Source organism: Castanea sativa, chromosome 8 (genome assembly GCF_040712315.1).
Source record: "Castanea sativa cultivar Marrone di Chiusa Pesio chromosome 8, ASM4071231v1".
NCBI lineage: Eukaryota > Viridiplantae > Streptophyta > Magnoliopsida > Fagales > Fagaceae > Castanea > Castanea sativa.
Genome location: NC_134020.1, coordinates 10,458,902 through 10,476,230, shown reverse-complemented (window position 1 = coordinate 10,476,230; position 17,329 = coordinate 10,458,902). Strand labels below are relative to the sequence as shown.

At 36.3% G+C, this 17,329-nt stretch overlaps 1 protein-coding gene across 2 annotated transcripts; it reads left to right on the top strand.

The window, feature by feature from the left end:
• Nucleotides 1-2,647: 2,647 nt before the first annotated feature.
• LOC142605640 (uncharacterized) lies at nt 2,648-10,811 on the top strand. 2 transcript variants are annotated; one of them, XM_075777071.1, is made up of 7 exons: nt 2,648-3,049; nt 3,596-4,056; nt 5,848-6,031; nt 6,150-6,374; nt 6,467-6,583; nt 10,048-10,281; nt 10,483-10,811. In XM_075777071.1, the coding sequence occupies exons 1-7, from the start codon at nt 2,987-2,989 to the stop codon at nt 10,681-10,683; spliced, it is 1,485 nt and encodes a 494-aa protein (XP_075633186.1). In that variant the 5' UTR covers nt 2,648-2,986; the 3' UTR covers nt 10,684-10,811. The 2 variants fall into 2 exon arrangements, with proteins under 2 accessions (XP_075633186.1, XP_075633187.1); XM_075777072.1 differs by having other exon boundaries at nt 2,650-3,049; nt 3,745-4,056.
• The last annotated feature ends 6,518 nt before the right edge of the window (nt 10,812-17,329 follow it).

Below are 17,329 nucleotides of genomic sequence, written 5' to 3'. Positions count from 1 at the left end.
ATTTTTTTTTGCTACAAAATATGACCACTAAAAAAAAAAAAAAACCTCATCACGTGCGAAGCGCGTGTGATGAGGCTAGTTGGTATTAAATTGTAATTTATATCTATACTACTATTTAAGGAGCTTCTCCTGTTTGGATTCCTCATTTTTTTGTTCAAAAATGCCCTTACATCTTTATATTTAAGTAGAGACAAAACTAAAGGATAATCCAGTAAAAATACAACTTTAACTCTCACTAAAACATTGCCTAAAAAATTGGGCCACTCTATTGTTGATTTTCAAATTACTTTATTTACTTATAAATTAAAATTTTAAAATAAAAATTATATATATAAAATAAAAACACGGTTTTTTTTTAAATTAAAAAAAGCTTCATTGCATGCGCTACTGTTGATTTTCAAATTATTTTATCCACTTATAAATTAAATTATCAAAATAAAAAATTATATATATATATATATAAAATAAAAACACAAGTTTTTTTTAATTAAAAAAAAGTATTTTCGCACACGCGAAGTGTGTGTGTGATGAAACTAGTGTGTAATAAATAGTATTGGGTAAAACATAGTCCAATAAAAGATTAAGAAAGCTTAATCTTAAGAAATTATAAGGTATTTATGGTGAACAAGTAAAGTAGTTCACCATTCCATTAAAATATTTTTACCTGTTTAAAATTGTTTGGTCAAATTTTTTTTTAAAATGTAAACTAATTACTGACTCAATAATCATCAATATATATATAAAAGCAGAGACCTCATTTTGTGAGGGTCTAAGCTTTTGCCAAGTGGCACCTCCTATGAAGTTTTTTTAAAATCATCCAACTCTCCTATTAATTAATTGAGTTTACACCACAACTCACTCTCTTCTTCATGTCTTTTAGTATACCAAATGTTGTAGTTTTTTTTATTTTTTTTTAATTTTTTTATAATAATAAAAAGGGATACTAATAACTAATGAGATCGAGATAGATGATCTTCTAGCATTTTTGTTGCCTAAATTACACTAATCCATATCTTTTATTTACAATAATCATTATTATTTATTTGATTCTATGGGAATCCTTATTATTTTATGGTGATGAATTTACATACAAACATCTCATAAACAAAGTTTCCCTCCTCTGTTAGTCTTTTTTTTTTTTTTTTTTAGTATGACAAGTTTTTATGTTAGTTATATAAAAAGTTTTTGCCTTTATGATTGTATGATTGTGTAGATGCATTAATTACAACTTGCCTCCAAAATGACGTTTTGGTTTTTGCCTTTTTGTTTTCAGATTTTGCATATTATCAAAACTCTGCTATAATGATTAATGTAGGATTTTCTAAACCTTTGACTCCCCAACCTCTCTCATGCTTTGCCTCCCCCTCTCAACTTTGACCATATGCTTCCATTCTCTTTCTCTCTTAAAAAAAAACTTTCTTTCTCTTAAAAAAAAAACCTTTAATAGTTAAATTTCCTAAACTACTGCTACTCTCAAATTTTGTTTCCATACTTATAATTTTTTAAAACACCAGGTCAATGGAAGAAACCTATTGCTCTTGTGATCTTTTGTTGTAGCCAGTGGCTATCCATCGCACATTAAGTGGCCTTGACATGTATGAGTTCAAGTTATCTTTTGTTACTTTCAAAAATTCACTTCTTCACTTACAATCGGTAGGGTTAAGATCGTGAGATTCTGTGTTTTGCTATTTCTTTTATAGGTTGTGTTATTGTGTATATCGATTTCCAAAAGATGCTTGAAGTCTAGAACTGAGAAGTTGATAATTGTTTATTTAGTGTAAAAGTCTCATTGTCATTGTCATTGTCCTTTCAAGATTGTTTAATCTTAGCATATGACTTGAGTTGGCTGGTCTTTTCACAATAAACAAAAGCTAAACATGTTGTAAATCATAAATTGGATTATAGGGATCAAGTAGTTATCATCTAGGTTTTTTATTTTTTATTTTTTTTATTTTTTTATACAAAATAAAAATTATACTCTAGCCAAATCTAAGTGTATATGTGTGTGAAGCTCTCTCTTGGAGACTTTGACCCCGGCCCTTGCCCCCATACATCATACCCCACTCCACAAGTACTAATACTTGTGGAGTGATCATCATACCAAGGGTGTACGGTGGTACGATGGAGGGGATTTAGTCAATGGCAATTGAATTTGCAGAGGAAAAACAACACGACTATTCAATCTGCATTAGACTCCAAAGCTTCTTTCTCGAGTAAGTTTCTTGATATTTCAATAAAGAAATACAAATTGACTTTTTTCCTACAAGGAATTGAGTTTTGGGTTAATGGTTTTTTTTTTTTTTTTGAGGTTTGGTTTAATGATGATTGTATAATTCTATATGCTGTGTGTGCTTTCTTTTCTATGAATTTCAATAATGTATGAATTGAGGATTTTAGTATTTGGTTCATTAAGGTTTTTTTTATTTAAAAAAATTCTAAATTTCATCTCTATTTCATTATTTTGTTTAGCTTTTGTTACTTTTTATAATAAACTCATTACTAACAAAGTTCTATGACAATTATGATATAATATATGTACAACATTCTCTAAATTTATCTTACATAAAATATTATAATATTATTCGTGTATCGCACGGACAACTTACTAATTTTAATAAAATAAAGAGTCTTTTTTAGCGGAAGGATGGAGAGGTGAGGGATGCAATAACAATACTGTATAATTTCTCCTTACCCTCCGCCTCCAATGAGATGAGACCTCAGACAGACTGACAAATCTTTTTTTTGATAATTACAGACTGACAAATCGACCACTGGCACATTCGCATCACATGTATCTCTCTCTCTCTCTCTCTTAGCCGTTGAGTTTCAGTTTCCCCCCTCCTCCATTTTATTTAATCTAAAACCCCAAAACTCTTCAAAGTCTCTCCGTTGACTCTCTCTCTCAATTCTTTACGTTTGTCTCGCTCTGACCATATATACATATAAATATAATTATGGCTCTGAATTGGTGTTTGATTCTCACACCATGAGCGACTCTCAGTCTCGGAGCCCCATCTCCTCCTCTTCTTCCTCCTCCGCCAACGATCAGGTCAGACCCATTACTTCAATTTATCCGAACTCCTTCTCTTTTATTACTAATTTGATTGCTTCAAATTCTTTTTTCTTTTATTTGAGTTTTTCACCCATCATTTTATCAATATCTGATTGCTGATTTATTATAAACCCAATTTTCATTTCCAATTTTACAAAAAAAAAGGTTGGTTTTTTTTTAAATTATTTTTTTAGAATCGGTTTAATTTCTGTGTTTACACAGTTGAGGCTTTTTATTTGTAGAAAAACTATGTGTGTTTTGTTGTATTATTATTTTTTTTGTACACTTGTGAGTCTGATTGTAATTCAGCAATTAGTGGCAAAACTAACTGTGTATTTTGATCTATTTATTGAGTACTTGTTAGTCTGATTGTAATTCTGCAATTTGTGGCAAAACTAACTGTGTGTGTTTTGATGTATTTTTTGAATACTTGTGAGTCTGATTGTAATTCAGTAATTAGTGGCCAAATCTCTGTGTCTTTTGATGATTTTACTGAAAACTTGTGAGTCTGATTGTAATTGTTTAATATGTGAATAATTATAGAATGTGAGCCGGAGTCAGAGAAGTGGTGATGGTGGTCAAACGTTGGCTTCCGGGTCATCACGTCACTGGCGTGATATTTTCTGGTTGGCGGTTTTTATGCTTCATATGGTTGTTTTGGGATTTGGCCTAACGGTTCTTGGGCTCAATAGGTTTCAGAAAAAGGATAGGCTAAACATTGATAAGTATGCTGCTGGGATAACAGAACACCATGAGGGCTTGACGGAGGATTACTGGCCAATGTATGCTGTTGCTGGTGGTGTTGGGACTGTTCTTGGATGTGCTTGGTTGTTGTTACTGGGCTCACGTGCGAATCAAATGATGAAGTTTACAGTGCACATTTTGACTACATATCTTGCTGTGATTAGTGTTTTGTGTTTCTGGGGCGAGCAGTTCTTCTGGGGTGTTGTGTTTGCAATTGGTGCTGCTTTGCAATTCTTGTATATCATATCGGTAATAGACAGGTATAAAATTTGAATCTGCCTTCTGTTTATGAGTTTTGTATTTAGCTTATTTTTACAAAGATGTTTGCTAAGGCATTTTCCTAAAGTATGTTAATCGGTGCATGATTGTAGAATACCTTTGTCATTGAATCCCGATTTGTGAAAAATATACCATAATGTTTTAACTTTCAATAAGTAGAGATGTTTGTTGCAAAGCATATTCATGAACCGTCGGTGAGTTAAAAAGATGTGTTGATTGGGACTAGGGTTTAGTATTTCCTTGTAATTGTTGCTCCCCGTTGATGGCTTTTCATAAAATGCTAGACAATGAGTATGAAATTGGTGATCTTGCTCCCTTGTATCATTTCTTGATTTTGAAAATAAACTATAGATGTGAAAATTGTGATATTGCAGGAATAGTGGAGATGAATGTTTTGTAAGTAGCACCCACCATTCATTTCAACGAGGTTTAAAATCATTGGTGGTCTTTTGAAGGGGTCCTAAATTTTTGTCAGTGCTATAATTGAGATGACAGGGTTTTTCTAGGACCTGAAGGCATATATTATATGGGGATCCTATCATATCAGCAATGTGTTGGAGTTTGTGTGAATCATAATTTTGGGGTGGTAAATTTTACTGATTCTTGCTTATTTGGAAAGGTACTCTATTGGGTGCTTTTTTTTGGGTGGGTGGGGGGGGGGGGTTGCATTTAGCATTATTTTTGGAACATTTTTAGTTAGTTGTCAAGTTTGCAAAACTATTTAGAAAATTAGCATCTCGAGGCTTTGAAGCTTGAGTTCAATGTGAAACTCGAGTTGTAAGTGGTGGCAATCTGATGTAGAAGAAAAAATCCACATGGAACTCTAATCTTAGAAATTCAAGTTCTTGTGTTGAGAAAAAACAATTTGTGCATGCCTGTTTTCTTCTTCGTTCTTTGGGTTGCTTCCTTCGGGGTTCTTCTTCTTTTTCTTCTTTAGATCTTCCTCTTCAAATCTTCTTCTTCTTCTTCTCCTCCCCAAACTGCTTACTATGGAACTTGAGTTTGAGAGACTCTAGTTCCACGTGGAAAATAGGCCGCATTAGCACTCAGAAGTTGAGCCTTAAATGCTCAAGATGCTAGTTTCCTAAATAGTTCTAAAAAGGTGCTTACTAACAAAATAGTTTCTCAAATCATGCTAGAGGGCAAATATCCCCCTTGGGGGGGTGGGGGGGAATTATACATGTTAGAGATGTGCTGCAAGTAGTACCAAGTTGTTGGGGTTTGAAGCTTTCTTTTAGTTGAGTTTTTTTTTGTAACTTGTAGAGGTCTTATTTACTTCTTTTTTATATGTATTTTCACCAATATTTTTGGTTTTTAGTTCCATTAGGGACCTTAACTCCACCTTTGTTTGTGCTTAGTGTCATATATTTTGTTCACAGCGTCCCAAGCCTGGGAAAAGGAGGAGGGTTGTGGTAGGTTCTAGGTTGACAGTCAATGTAAAATTTAGACACTCTATTATGATTGGAAATAACCAACCCCAAAAAGTTTGGGACTAGGGCTTTTATTGTTGTTGTTATTGTGTAGTTCCATTAGGGACCTTGATATGAATGCCCTGCTAGCCCATTCTCGAAACAGACCCATTTTCAACTTTTGATTAACATTTTTATCTTTAGTTATTTGTTCTCTCTCTCTCTCTCTCTCTCTCTCTCTCTCTCTCTCTCTCTCTTTCTCTCATGAATTCTGTGGATAAATCAGTATTGGAGAAATCAGATCTTCTGCTGTCTTCTTTTACTACAAAGTTGTTCACCTAAGTACATGTTGTTCATCTATAGACTGCCATTTACTATGCTGGTGTTGCGAAAATCTGTGAAGATGGTGTGGAGTCTTCCTGAAGTTATGAGAGTAGCATATGCATTCATGTTTGTCATGCTTTTATGGATGGGATTATGGTCTTTTGGAGCAGCTGGTGTTGTGGCTTCAAGCTTGGGTGAAAGTGGATGCTGGTGGCTTCTTGTGGTGAGCTGGCAAGTTTTGCTCTTAATTCCATCAGTTTTTGTGATGAGAATTGCAAGAAATTTCCACTGGAATGAGCCTGAGTTAGTGATAATACTAAATATTTCTTTTGTGCATCCAGGTTCTCTCTGTAAGCTTATTTTGGACTGGTGCAGTCCTCTGTAACACTGTACATGTTATAGTTTCTGGGATGGTGTTTCTTGTTCTCATCCATGGTGGTCGTGAAGCATCATCAATACCTCCAAATTCCTTGATCAAGTCTTTACAGTATGCTGTGACAACATCTTTTGGCAGCATTTGCTATGGATCACTCTTCACAGCTGCTATTCGCACTCTACGGTGGGAGGTACGCAAGTCAGTTTTGTGGCTGTTTCACTATCTTGCTTTCAAGTTTTAGTGTTTATTTAGTACCTTTTTTGTTTTCAAAATATATTTCAGATCAGGGGAGTTCGGTCAAAGATTGGCAACAATGAGTGTTTACTTTGCTGTGTTGATTTCTTGTTTCATCTTGTGGAGACTCTTGTTCGTTTTTTCAACAAGTATGCCTATGTTCAGGTATTACTTCTCTGTTTGTTTTCTCTGTCATGTATGTAAGCTATTTGAATGGCTAAGATTATTTCTGGTATCAGGACATGCAATCAACTCATTTCAGTGAAAAAAAAAAGATGGTACAAGGAAAGCTTAGTGTTGCCTATGTTTGTGGAGCTGAACATTGGCAACCAAGTAACAAACTTTATATTGTTGATTTATCTGAATCTGGATGTTTGGATTGTTCACTGGGTCCACTAGGAAATAGATTCTAAAAATGTGAACAATAAGTTAGAGGCTCATCAGGTCATAATAAAAAATGGTCCAATTGAGATAGAACATTCAAGTAAATTAAAATGCTTATGGTTCATGCATGGTGAAAATGGGTGCTTTAGAGCACATTGAAGGCTTTAGTATTAGGGAGCAACCCAAAAGGCGACAGCAAGAGTTATTAAAATCTTATGCAACCAAATAAATTGGGTTTGTGCTATTAAACTTGAATTGATAAGGGTTCTTGTTTGGACTATTTAATTCATTGGGATATTGCATCATGGATAGTAAATTTATTTGGTTTTTGAAATAGTGATCATTTCAATCATGAGAATGTGAGTATAAGCAATGTTAATTAGACCAAATGGAATCTCCCCCCAACATAACTAAAGCGATCATAGGGTCCAATCACACGGTTTTTTTGCTAAATATTGTTATTTAAAAAATTGGGAAATTGTATTGTTTAATTTGGAAAAATGTTATTTTAAAAAAATTAAAATGTTGTCTTAAAGACGTGATTTTTGTTGAGTTGGCAAGGCTTACATGGCATTTGAAAAAAAAAAAAAATCCATGTGGAAGACCCGATTTCCACATTTTGACTTTATTATACTTTACTAGACATCATCTCCCTCTTAGCTGCCCTCAACCTCTATCTCAGCTCCCCCATCAATGTCAAGATGGATAAGTGGAATTAGAAGGGAAGATAGGATTTGAAATGAGGAAATTTGCTTATGGTTGGTTTGGTTGGGTAGAAAATGGGATGGAAAATTGGAAGTTTTACTTTATTTGGTGTGGTGGAAAAGTGGGAGGATGAAAAAGGGGGAGGGTGAAGTTTTCCACTCAGGCCTACCAAAAAATTTCCTCCCAAATAGGAAAAGTCGGGGAGAAAATGTTGTATCTTTGGAATTTACTATTTTGCTCAATCTTTTCTATCCTCTCCTTATTTAATAAGGGTATAATAGTAAATTTCTTCAAATAACATTTTCTATCCTTTCACATTTTCATCCTCTTTACCAAACACACACGAGGTACATTTTCTATCCTCTTAATTTTCCATCCCCCCAACCAAGTGGAGTCTCAAAGATAGGGGTGATCCTCATTGATGAAAAGACGAGGGAGAGTGACTCACGCACTTGAGATGGTTTGGTCATGTGCAGAGGAGAGTGATTAATACACTAATCAGAAAAAGTGAGTTGATTTAGTAAAGGGAATGAAGAAAGGTAGAAGAAGACTTAAAGCAACAAAAGTAGTAAATAAGACTTTGATAGCATAGAATAATGGAAAATAATACATGTGGTTGACAACTAATTTGAAAAGAATACATAGCTGATCCCAAAATTTTGGGAGTAAGGCTTGGTTTATTTTGTTGTATCAAATATTTTTCTTTCTTATTTCTCTTTCAAATAAAATAGATAACAAAAAAGAGAGGAAAATGATATGTGTACAAGAGAATTATAGCACATATAGAATTTGAAATGCTATACGGAGAGAAAAAATGAAGTTGGTGGTTCAAGTGATGTAAGGGTTTTCGTTCGTTTGGATTTTGGCTATGGATTCAGGTTGATTTATTTGATTGGAGGTTGTGCTTGTAAGTTTGAGAGTTGAATTGGTTGTGAATTGTGTTTGTCGTTTGGTAGTTCTTGAGCCTGGTTTTGATGGGTTGGTAGTGGTTGGGCCAACTGATGGCCTTTGGCAACAATCTTTGCTGATTGGTGTTTGGTTTGGGCGGTTTGACTTTGTGTGAATGTTATTTGGCTGGTTGTGTTTGTGATGGCTTGGGTTGGAGCTTGGCAAGTCCATGATGGTAGATGGGTTTTGTTTGTGGTTTGTGGGGTTGTGTGATGATTCGGTTGTGGTATCAGGTATGTTTGGGTAGGTTGTGAGGTTTTTGAAGGGTGGCCTGTGGTGGAGATTTGGTTTGTGTGTGGTTGTTGAGGTTTGTGTGCTGGCTTTTGTGATGGTGGCATGGGGTTTGTGTAAGTTGGCAATTAGGGGTTGATAGCAGTGGTAGGGCTGCTGATTGCTGCGGCAGCTTTGGCAGGATTTATGTAATTGAAGATGATGGCATCAATGTTTAGTTTTGAGCATAGTGAGAACAGCAAAGGCTTGTGGTTCTTTCTGTTTCTTCAGTTTTCTGTTGTTCTCCCCTTCTAGAAACTCCAATTTGGCTGCCAGGCATGATAGATTTGTTGCGGAAGAATGACCTATAGTGGACTGAAACCAGAAACTGGTGTACAGATTGATTTCACGATCAGAACTAAAATTGTGTCTTCAAAACAGGAGTTCACTGCAAATATTTTTTTAAAAGCCAAGTTAGCTTTGCAAACTTAGTAGCATAAAAGTTGAAATCATGTCTTAAAGATATGATTCCAAAGGCAGAAATCCTGTCTTCTATTTGCAATTTTAAGAAAAGGCTAGTCTCCTATATAATTTTTCAAAAAGTGCATTTTGCCAAATCATCATTATTCATTAGTTTGCCAAAACTCTTCTTTCAATTCCATATGGGTGCATTAGTTGTGTTTGTCTATAAAATAATTATTTGGTAGTAGTGCATTGTTTTAAATCAATGTAAATATGGAGTATGGACTGGAGTTTTATTTAGCAAAACTTTTTAAATTTTTTTTTTTTAATAATAAATTTAAAAAAATTAAATTGTTTTTCTTTCTTATTATTTTAGGAAAGGTCATCATTTGAAGATAATAAAAATATCTAGAGACCTCTTAACCTTCAAAGATGGTGCAAGAGGAAAAAAACTACACAAACAGCCCACCTTTTCAGAGAAACACAAAATGGCCCCCTAGCCTTGAACTTCTACTGCAAATTGAATTGCATTTTAAGTTAATATCTCTTACCTTAAGTAGCTTTTGCCTTCCCTATATATATATGTTGCTCTGCCTCTTTCTTTAAAATATCTGATTGGAAATGCATGTGAATGTCAAAAACAATAAATTAGCACCTCTTTCTTTCAAAATGCTCCCCTCATTTTTAAGGGTTACTATATCAATCTTTTGCAATTACCATGATCTTTCTTCTACAATTTGAGCAGCCTCAGTCTGGGATGGTTGACACATATATAAATATATAAATATATATATATATATATATATATATATATTTCTTTTGAATTCAATCGATAATATGATGTTTCTTAAAGTAGTTCATTTGTCATCATCTACTGTCATTTCTAAAACATTGTTTAAGTGAACCCCTGTTCTCCTCAGATTGCTGTTTATGGCAAAAGCTTTAATCATTCAGCAAGGGATGCTTGGGAGTTATTTCAGTCAACTGGAGTAGAAGCACTTGTTGCCTATGATTGTTCAGGTGCTGTTCTACTAATGGGCACTCTTATGGGTGGGCTTGTTACTGGAACCTGCACAGGAGTTTGGACATGGTTTGAATCGAGGGACAGAGTGAGCATGGTTGGGTCCACTGCAATGTTGATGGGAATGGTCTTGGTGAGCCTTACTACTTGAAACAAAAATTTATTTATTTATTTTTTTCCTTTCTGAAAATTCTAGTTAATTGGAAAGCCCTAGTTTTATAATGGGTCCCTTCAGGAGCTGGAATTTTTAAAAGCAAATATGTTACTTGTAATAATGTAACTAATTTCATTAATAATTATGATGATACATATTGAATGAATGTAAAAATATCAGGTGGGACTGGCAATGGTGGTGGTTGAAAGTGCTGTTACATCCATATATATCTGTTATGCAGAGGATCCATTGTTGATTCATAGATGGGATGCTGAATTTTTCAACCAGATGTCAGAGATGCTACACCAACGTCTTCAGCATAGGAGCGCCCGGGCAAGGGAAGTATTAACCCACACTCGCCTTGATGCCCACTCCGCTTGATCAATTCTGGAAACTAATAATTCTGCTCTCATTAGTTTTTATATTTATTATTTATTATTATTTTTAAATATATATATATATATACACACACACTAATGAATCATTTTTTTGTTTTGTTTTTGTTTTAAGGTGTCTTTTATCCGTATTAGAAAGAAATCTTTTCAAGGGGGTCTAAATAAAAATTACTCCAAATTTCAAGGGTCAAAACTGTAAAATTCAATCTTACAAATCTATCCAAACATGCCTACGCTGTATACGAATTGGATTGGATTAGATTTTTCTCACTTTTTTTTTGGTAATCTGGGAAAATATTCAACTAAAGAGAAAAAGGAGAATCCGATGGAGGGCAGAATTTGATCTGAGTCAGACCATACAAATCAGAAAGAAAAACATTCAAAACACTAGGAGGGGGGAAATTGAAAAACATAACATTCGGAGATGCAGAGCTGCCTAATCTGGTGAGAGCATCAGCACAACGATTTGCTTCTTGGTAACAATGTGAGACTTTAACTTGAGGAATTTGAGATATGAGTTGCCTGCAGATAGCCACAATGGCCGCATAATTAGCATTCAAGCTTGTGGTATTGTTCATCAGGTCAACGACCACTTTAGCGTCTAATTCAACTTCTAGAGCTGGAATCTGCATCTCTGCACACATTCTAAGGCCATCCCTAAGCGTCCAGAGCTCAACTACAAAGCTGGTAGTTATACCAATCTTCCTGATGAATATACCTGCTTTTAATATTCCCACATGCGTGCTAAGATAAGACTAATTAATATTGGGGCGTTTTGCGCTGGTGGGTGTTGCTTGTTGGTTGGACCCGAACAGGTTGCAAGTTCTTTTTAGATAACTCTAATAGTTGGGGGGGGGGGGGGGGGTGTTCAATTTATGGTTGTTCGAACAAGGAGGTGAGGAAATCCATATGTGGAAAAACTAGTTATCAAACAGATTTTCAAATTTTTTATTAAAAAAAAAAGAAGCTCCGAGTTCATATTTTAAAGAAAATTCGAGGGGGTTATTACATGTCCAAACTTAGATTTTTTTGGGGGGAGGGGAGGGGGGGGGGGGGGGGGGGTCTTAGAGGGTTCTAGAGCCTCCTAAACAATTGGGTGGTGCCTCGTAGAGATTTTGAATCAGTTTCGGCCTCATATATGGAGGTTGACGGGATTTTGGAGTTGAATTGTTTTTGGGCTCAAATATGGAAGTTGAGGTGTTTTTAGTTTTGTATGCAATTTCGATAGTGCATATAGATTCTCTTAACACATTAAAAATACTATTGCCTTTATTTAAAATTGACATATCCCATTCATTTTGAATCCAAATTAGGTTGAATTTGTGTCCATGTTGAAGTTTTGGATGTCTATTCTAATGAAACAAGTTGTTGATGCCCATTTTTGCAAATCCATACCCAAAAGCCTATGAGGAAGAAAACCCAATAAGTTGCAAGACGCAAAAGCCCATACGGAGGAAAGCCCAATGAAAAGCAAGGTTCAAAGAAAGAAGTAGCGATCTGTCGCAGAATACAAATCTGCCGTAGAATACGAATCTGCCGCAGAACACGAATCTACTGCAGAACACAACTTTGCTGCAGAATGCAGTTCTCTAGCAGGATGACTTCGGCAGATGAAGATAAATTCGGCCCAAGACCCTTTTGATCCAATCAACATTATTTGGCCCACAAAGGCCCAAATCCTTTTGGGTAAAGAAGATAGGCGTGAAAGCTAATATGGAGAAGCACAGTGAAAAGAAAAAAGGAACCGCAGGAAGTGTCAACAGCAGGAATCACGTGAAGGAAAGTCAAACCAAAGAAAATGACAAATGCAGCAGGAATGCATGAAGAAATAAGTCAAAAAACACGCAGTAGGAGGAAACAAAATTAATCTACTACGGCAGGAATGACGTGGGAACGAAAGAAGACAAAGGAGCAAGCACAGAAAGGTCGGGGCACCACCAACTTGTACCCAGCCAATACAAGGGAGGTGGACCCACAGTCAAGGAGATTCAGATGGCGTGGTTTGGTGGTGGGGGGAAAAGGGGGTCTATATTTGGTTTCCTGCCATAACTTCTTTTGGGAGTATACTTTGCTGGGATGGTATCTTACACAAAAGAAGTTATAAATGGTTGGGACCATTTGATGCATGCCATAGAGCTAGGTAGTGAGTTAGCCCAAGAGGTAGAGGTATATGGCAAGAACAGACAAAAGGGAATTTTGTTGTGAAATGTGAATGGTGCAACAAACAGAGCAATGGTAGTGGTCAGGGCAACCAATGGGTCAATGGGTAGTCTTGAATGGATGCTCACAATGGACCAAAAACAATTGGTGAAGCCCAAGGGGTAAAAGGGAGAAATCCCATTGAATTTGTTCACTATAAAAGGAGGTAGCCATGGATGAGAAAGGGGACCCGAGGATGGAGGAAGGGACGGGAGTAGGGGGAGACCCAGTAGAGGAAGCACCTAAGGGAAGAGATCCAAATGAGAAAAACAACCTACGGCAAGAGAGTAGAAAAAAAACTAATAGTAAAAAAAATAGAACGGAGAGAAAGAAAGAAAGTGGTAAAAAGAAGAGAGAAAATGCGGCAGGAATAGGGGCATGCATCAACAGACCATCTTTTCCCTCCCCCTTAGCAAACCCACTCTTTGAAGTCTCCAAAAAAATGATAGCTAGTAGCCATTTAGACATATTCTCTAAAATGTACAACTTTGATGGCAAAAGCTTATGGCAGGAGCCTATAACAAGGTTGTTCAATTTGGGGTTTGGGTTCCTTCTTGGTTTACTTATTCTATGGGAAGACTCAATATCTGATTTTGATCACAAATATATTTGATTTCACTCATTAAAACTTATATCTTCCGAGCGTGTTTTTTTATCACGTTTGTCGCATCGGTTGTCCTGCTGTGGCATCTTTACTTATTGTACTTATTATTCTGCTGTAGCACATTTTTATTGTATTTACCATGTTATCTAAACCTTTTCTGCTGAAGCTTTCTTCTATATTTGTTGTTACGTGTTTTATTTTGGACCCATGATCCTGCCACAAGTATATATATATATATATATATATATATACATATATTTTGTTTCTCACATTCTGTGTATACGTATATTTATGAAAATACGTATGTATATATTTGAGAATATGCTAACCCATGTAAGCTAACACTTGCTTGATTGGTATTTTCTTTGGGTTTTAGATTTGTTTGTGTGCAGGAAGTAGAAAAGTATTTCTGCAGAAAATGAAGAGTAGTCATTCGCAGCAGGCAACTTTATTAACATAGCAGAAAGCTTAACTGCACGGCAGATAGCTTTATTAGCACAGCAGGAAGCTTACCTGCCGGCAGACAGCTTTATTAACACAGCAGAAAGCTTCATTGCACGACAGACAACTTTATTAGCACAGCAGAAAGCTTAATTGCACAGCAGAAAGCTTTATCGCGTAGCAGACAGTTTTACCGTACAGCAGAAAGTTAGACCTGTGGCAGATTCTGGAGAAAATTCCTTCTGCAGCAGAAACAAGGAATAAGCCCACTTTGCAGCGTCTTCCCTTGGGCTTGGACTCATCGTTTGCGCATAAGCCGAACCAAGGAGGGTTGCTATTGGACCGGTCCCAACTCCCTGATTTAGAAAACTTTGGGGCCTAGTGTAGCGGCAGGTGACCCAGCCCAATATTTGCAAAAAAGGCCCACACATTTAAATTGGCGACTCCGCTGAGGAGTTGGGATCAAGATGGGGAGAATGAGATATTTCTCCCTCGCAAACATGTTTCCAAGTCCTTACCAAAGCAAGACATGCAGATGTTCTTAAATCTTCCAAGATATACTCTCAGGAAAGTTTCCAAAACATCACAGTAGTACCATAGTGGAATTCTATGGTGGAGTATCACGACAACATTACAGCAAAACGGTGGTGCAGAATTCTATGGCAGAATATTGCAGCAACGTTATGGCAGGATAGTGCTGTAGCAGAATTCTATGGCAAGAATATTGCAGCAATGTTACGGCAGGACAGTAGCGTAGCAGAAATTTGTAGTAGAACACAACAACGCTAAAATAGAGCAGTATCATGAGCAAAATGCTATGGTGAAATATTGCAGCAGGATGTTCAATAGTTTTGCCTCAAAATGTGGTAGCAAAATATCACAACAAACACTTGGTCTTATCCTTTAAATGCCACTTGTTCTCCTTGTCATGCATGTAAGACATGTGGCAGTCCACTTATTCAAACATGCAACTCTCCTAAAAGGCCACTTATCACCTTTTTGCTCTCATTCCTTTTAAAGAAATATTAGAAGCTTTCTAAACTCCCTCTATCTCCACCTTCGGGTCCAGCACTTACAGGAGAAAAATCCCTTCATTCCCTCACAAGGTTTCAATCATTTTTTTTATGCCAGTGATTCTAGCTCTACTTCCCCTCAAGAGCCAAAAGCTAGAAAAAAAAAAAAAAGAATCTATAGAAGCCAAAGGAAAACCTTCATCATTACTACACTGTGGCGAATAAATTTTTTTTTTTCCTCTGAGAAGTATCTTTCAGCAGACTTTTTCAAAAGTGCAGAATGTCCTGCCATAGAAATTTCGTAGCAGACAATACAGATCCTTCGGCAGACTGTTCACAGCAAAATCTGCTAAATTTTAGAAGTGCAGAATGTTTCCTTCAGCAGACTTTTTTCAGAAGTGCAAAATGTCCTGCTGTAGAAATTTCGTAGCAAACAGTACAGATCCTTCGGCAGACTGTTCACAGCAAAATTTGCTGAATTTTAGAAGTGCAGAATGTTTCCTCCAGCAGACTTTTTCAGAAGTGCAGAATGTCCTGCCGCAGAAATTTCTTAGCAGACAATACAGATCCTTCGGCAAACTGTTCACAGCAGAATCTGCTGAATTTCAGAAGTGCAGAATGTTTCCTCCAGTAGATTTTTTCAGAAGTACAGAATGTCCTGCCGCAGAAATTTCGTAGCAGACAATACAAGTCTTTTGGCAGACTGTTCATAGCAGAATCTGCTGAATTTCAAAAATGCAGAATGCTCATCTGTAGAATATTTTATGGCAGAAAGTTTCAGAAGCCAAAGTGCAGCTATCTCAGCAAAATGTTCACAACAGAATGTTTTATAGCAGAATTTTTTATTGAAGTCCAGCAAGTCTTTTCGCAGAATATCCTACTACAAAATTCAACATTGAATTCTTGAACTTTCTAAGTGCAATCACAAATCCAACATGATTTTCTTCTACAACAAAAGTGATAATTGTCTCATAAAGAATTCATGAGAACACCAGCAGTGTGAAGATGTGTAAAAGGGTAATGGATGATTATGCTACAGCAAGAAATTTGAGTCCAGATTTTATTCAACAAATTTGAGACTTGTTCCCAAAGCAAGAGATGTGCATACAAAGCCTTTCGTGATCACTTTTGCTTAATCAATCTTTAGCTACTACATCAGCAAATATATAAGTATCAATGAAGAGAGGAGGTAGAAGTAATTGATTCGGCAATATCGAAACATCCGCTTTCAACCAAGGAATACAGTGAAGGCATGTGATAGGGTGGTGAAGTGTCCAAACCATCCAGACTTTGGAATGAAGCCAACCACTCAGTTATTGCATACTCTCCATAAAGAAGCCCAAATCTACAAGTTGCTTGCAAACTGCTCTTTGTCCATTATCGGGTCTAGCAAACTGATTCAACAACCTTGAAGATGTGAGAAGTTTTCTTTGAAGCTCCTCAGAGGATTTATGCCTATAGTGGCATTAATGATCATGATCTTTATGATATTTCTAAGAAAGAATGTATCAGATCACTTGTACTACAAACTATGCAACTCTACTAGCACTCTTCAAGTTGTGAAGCTCATTGATGCCTATGTCTCATCCTAGAAGAACTTTGCAACAGTGGAAAACTCGAAGCTCATTCCTTCGGCTTGTGTACAAGAGGGAAATAGCAGAAACAATTGCTCACACATTCTGCTGTGAATAAAGTTGCTTATCTTGTTGCTGCAGAAAATTATTACATGGTTTGTTGAAGGCATTCTGCCACAAGGGCATTTTGCCGCAGGAATAAAGAAGCATGCTATCCCAGGAAGATGTTGGCACGTCATGGGAAAATTCTACATTAAAAGCCTTTACTCTTGGCTATTACTAGCCAACCATGAAGCAAGAGACGTAGCAAGCTCCATCTAAATATGCCCATGCGCAAAGCAAATGAAGAAGAAATCCAAGGAATATGGGTCTTAGTAGCAAAAGCCGGCAAAAGGATCATGGACATGAATTTTTTGGCTAGAGGCAAGCAAAGGAACTATGGTTGTGAGTTCTTGGTAAAAACCCATAATGGGTGCTACACTCAATCAAACCAGTAAAGGAACCATGGTTGTGAGTTTTTGGAAAAAGTCTGCAAAGGAGCTATAGCCGCAATCATATGTAGTAGAAAATACATGGGAAATAATTGTGCCTGCAGTGGAACGAAGCCAAAGCATGTTTGGGAAGTAACTCTTTCCCAAATTCTCTAACAACAAAGAATTTCTACAATATGGAAACTTGTAGATCTATGGCATCTAACTTTTTTACTGAAGAATGCATGAACCACATGATGGAGCATCAACATCAAGAGAAGGTGATATCAAGCTCATCCAGTTGTCTCACATGCTGGGGGCTAAAGCTCAT

Excerpts from the sequence above, each read along its gene's own strand:
- LOC142605640 (XM_075777071.1), top strand. The coding sequence starts at position 2,987 with ATGAGCGACTCTCAGTCTCGGAGCCCCATCTCCTCCTCTTCTTCCTCC. Across the intron at positions 3,050-3,595 it reads CCTCCTCCGCCAACGATCAG|AATGTGAGCCGGAGTCAGAG; the intron begins GTCAGACCCATT and ends GAATAATTATAG. Across the intron at positions 6,375-6,466 it reads TTCGCACTCTACGGTGGGAG|ATCAGGGGAGTTCGGTCAAA; the intron begins GTACGCAAGTCA and ends AATATATTTCAG.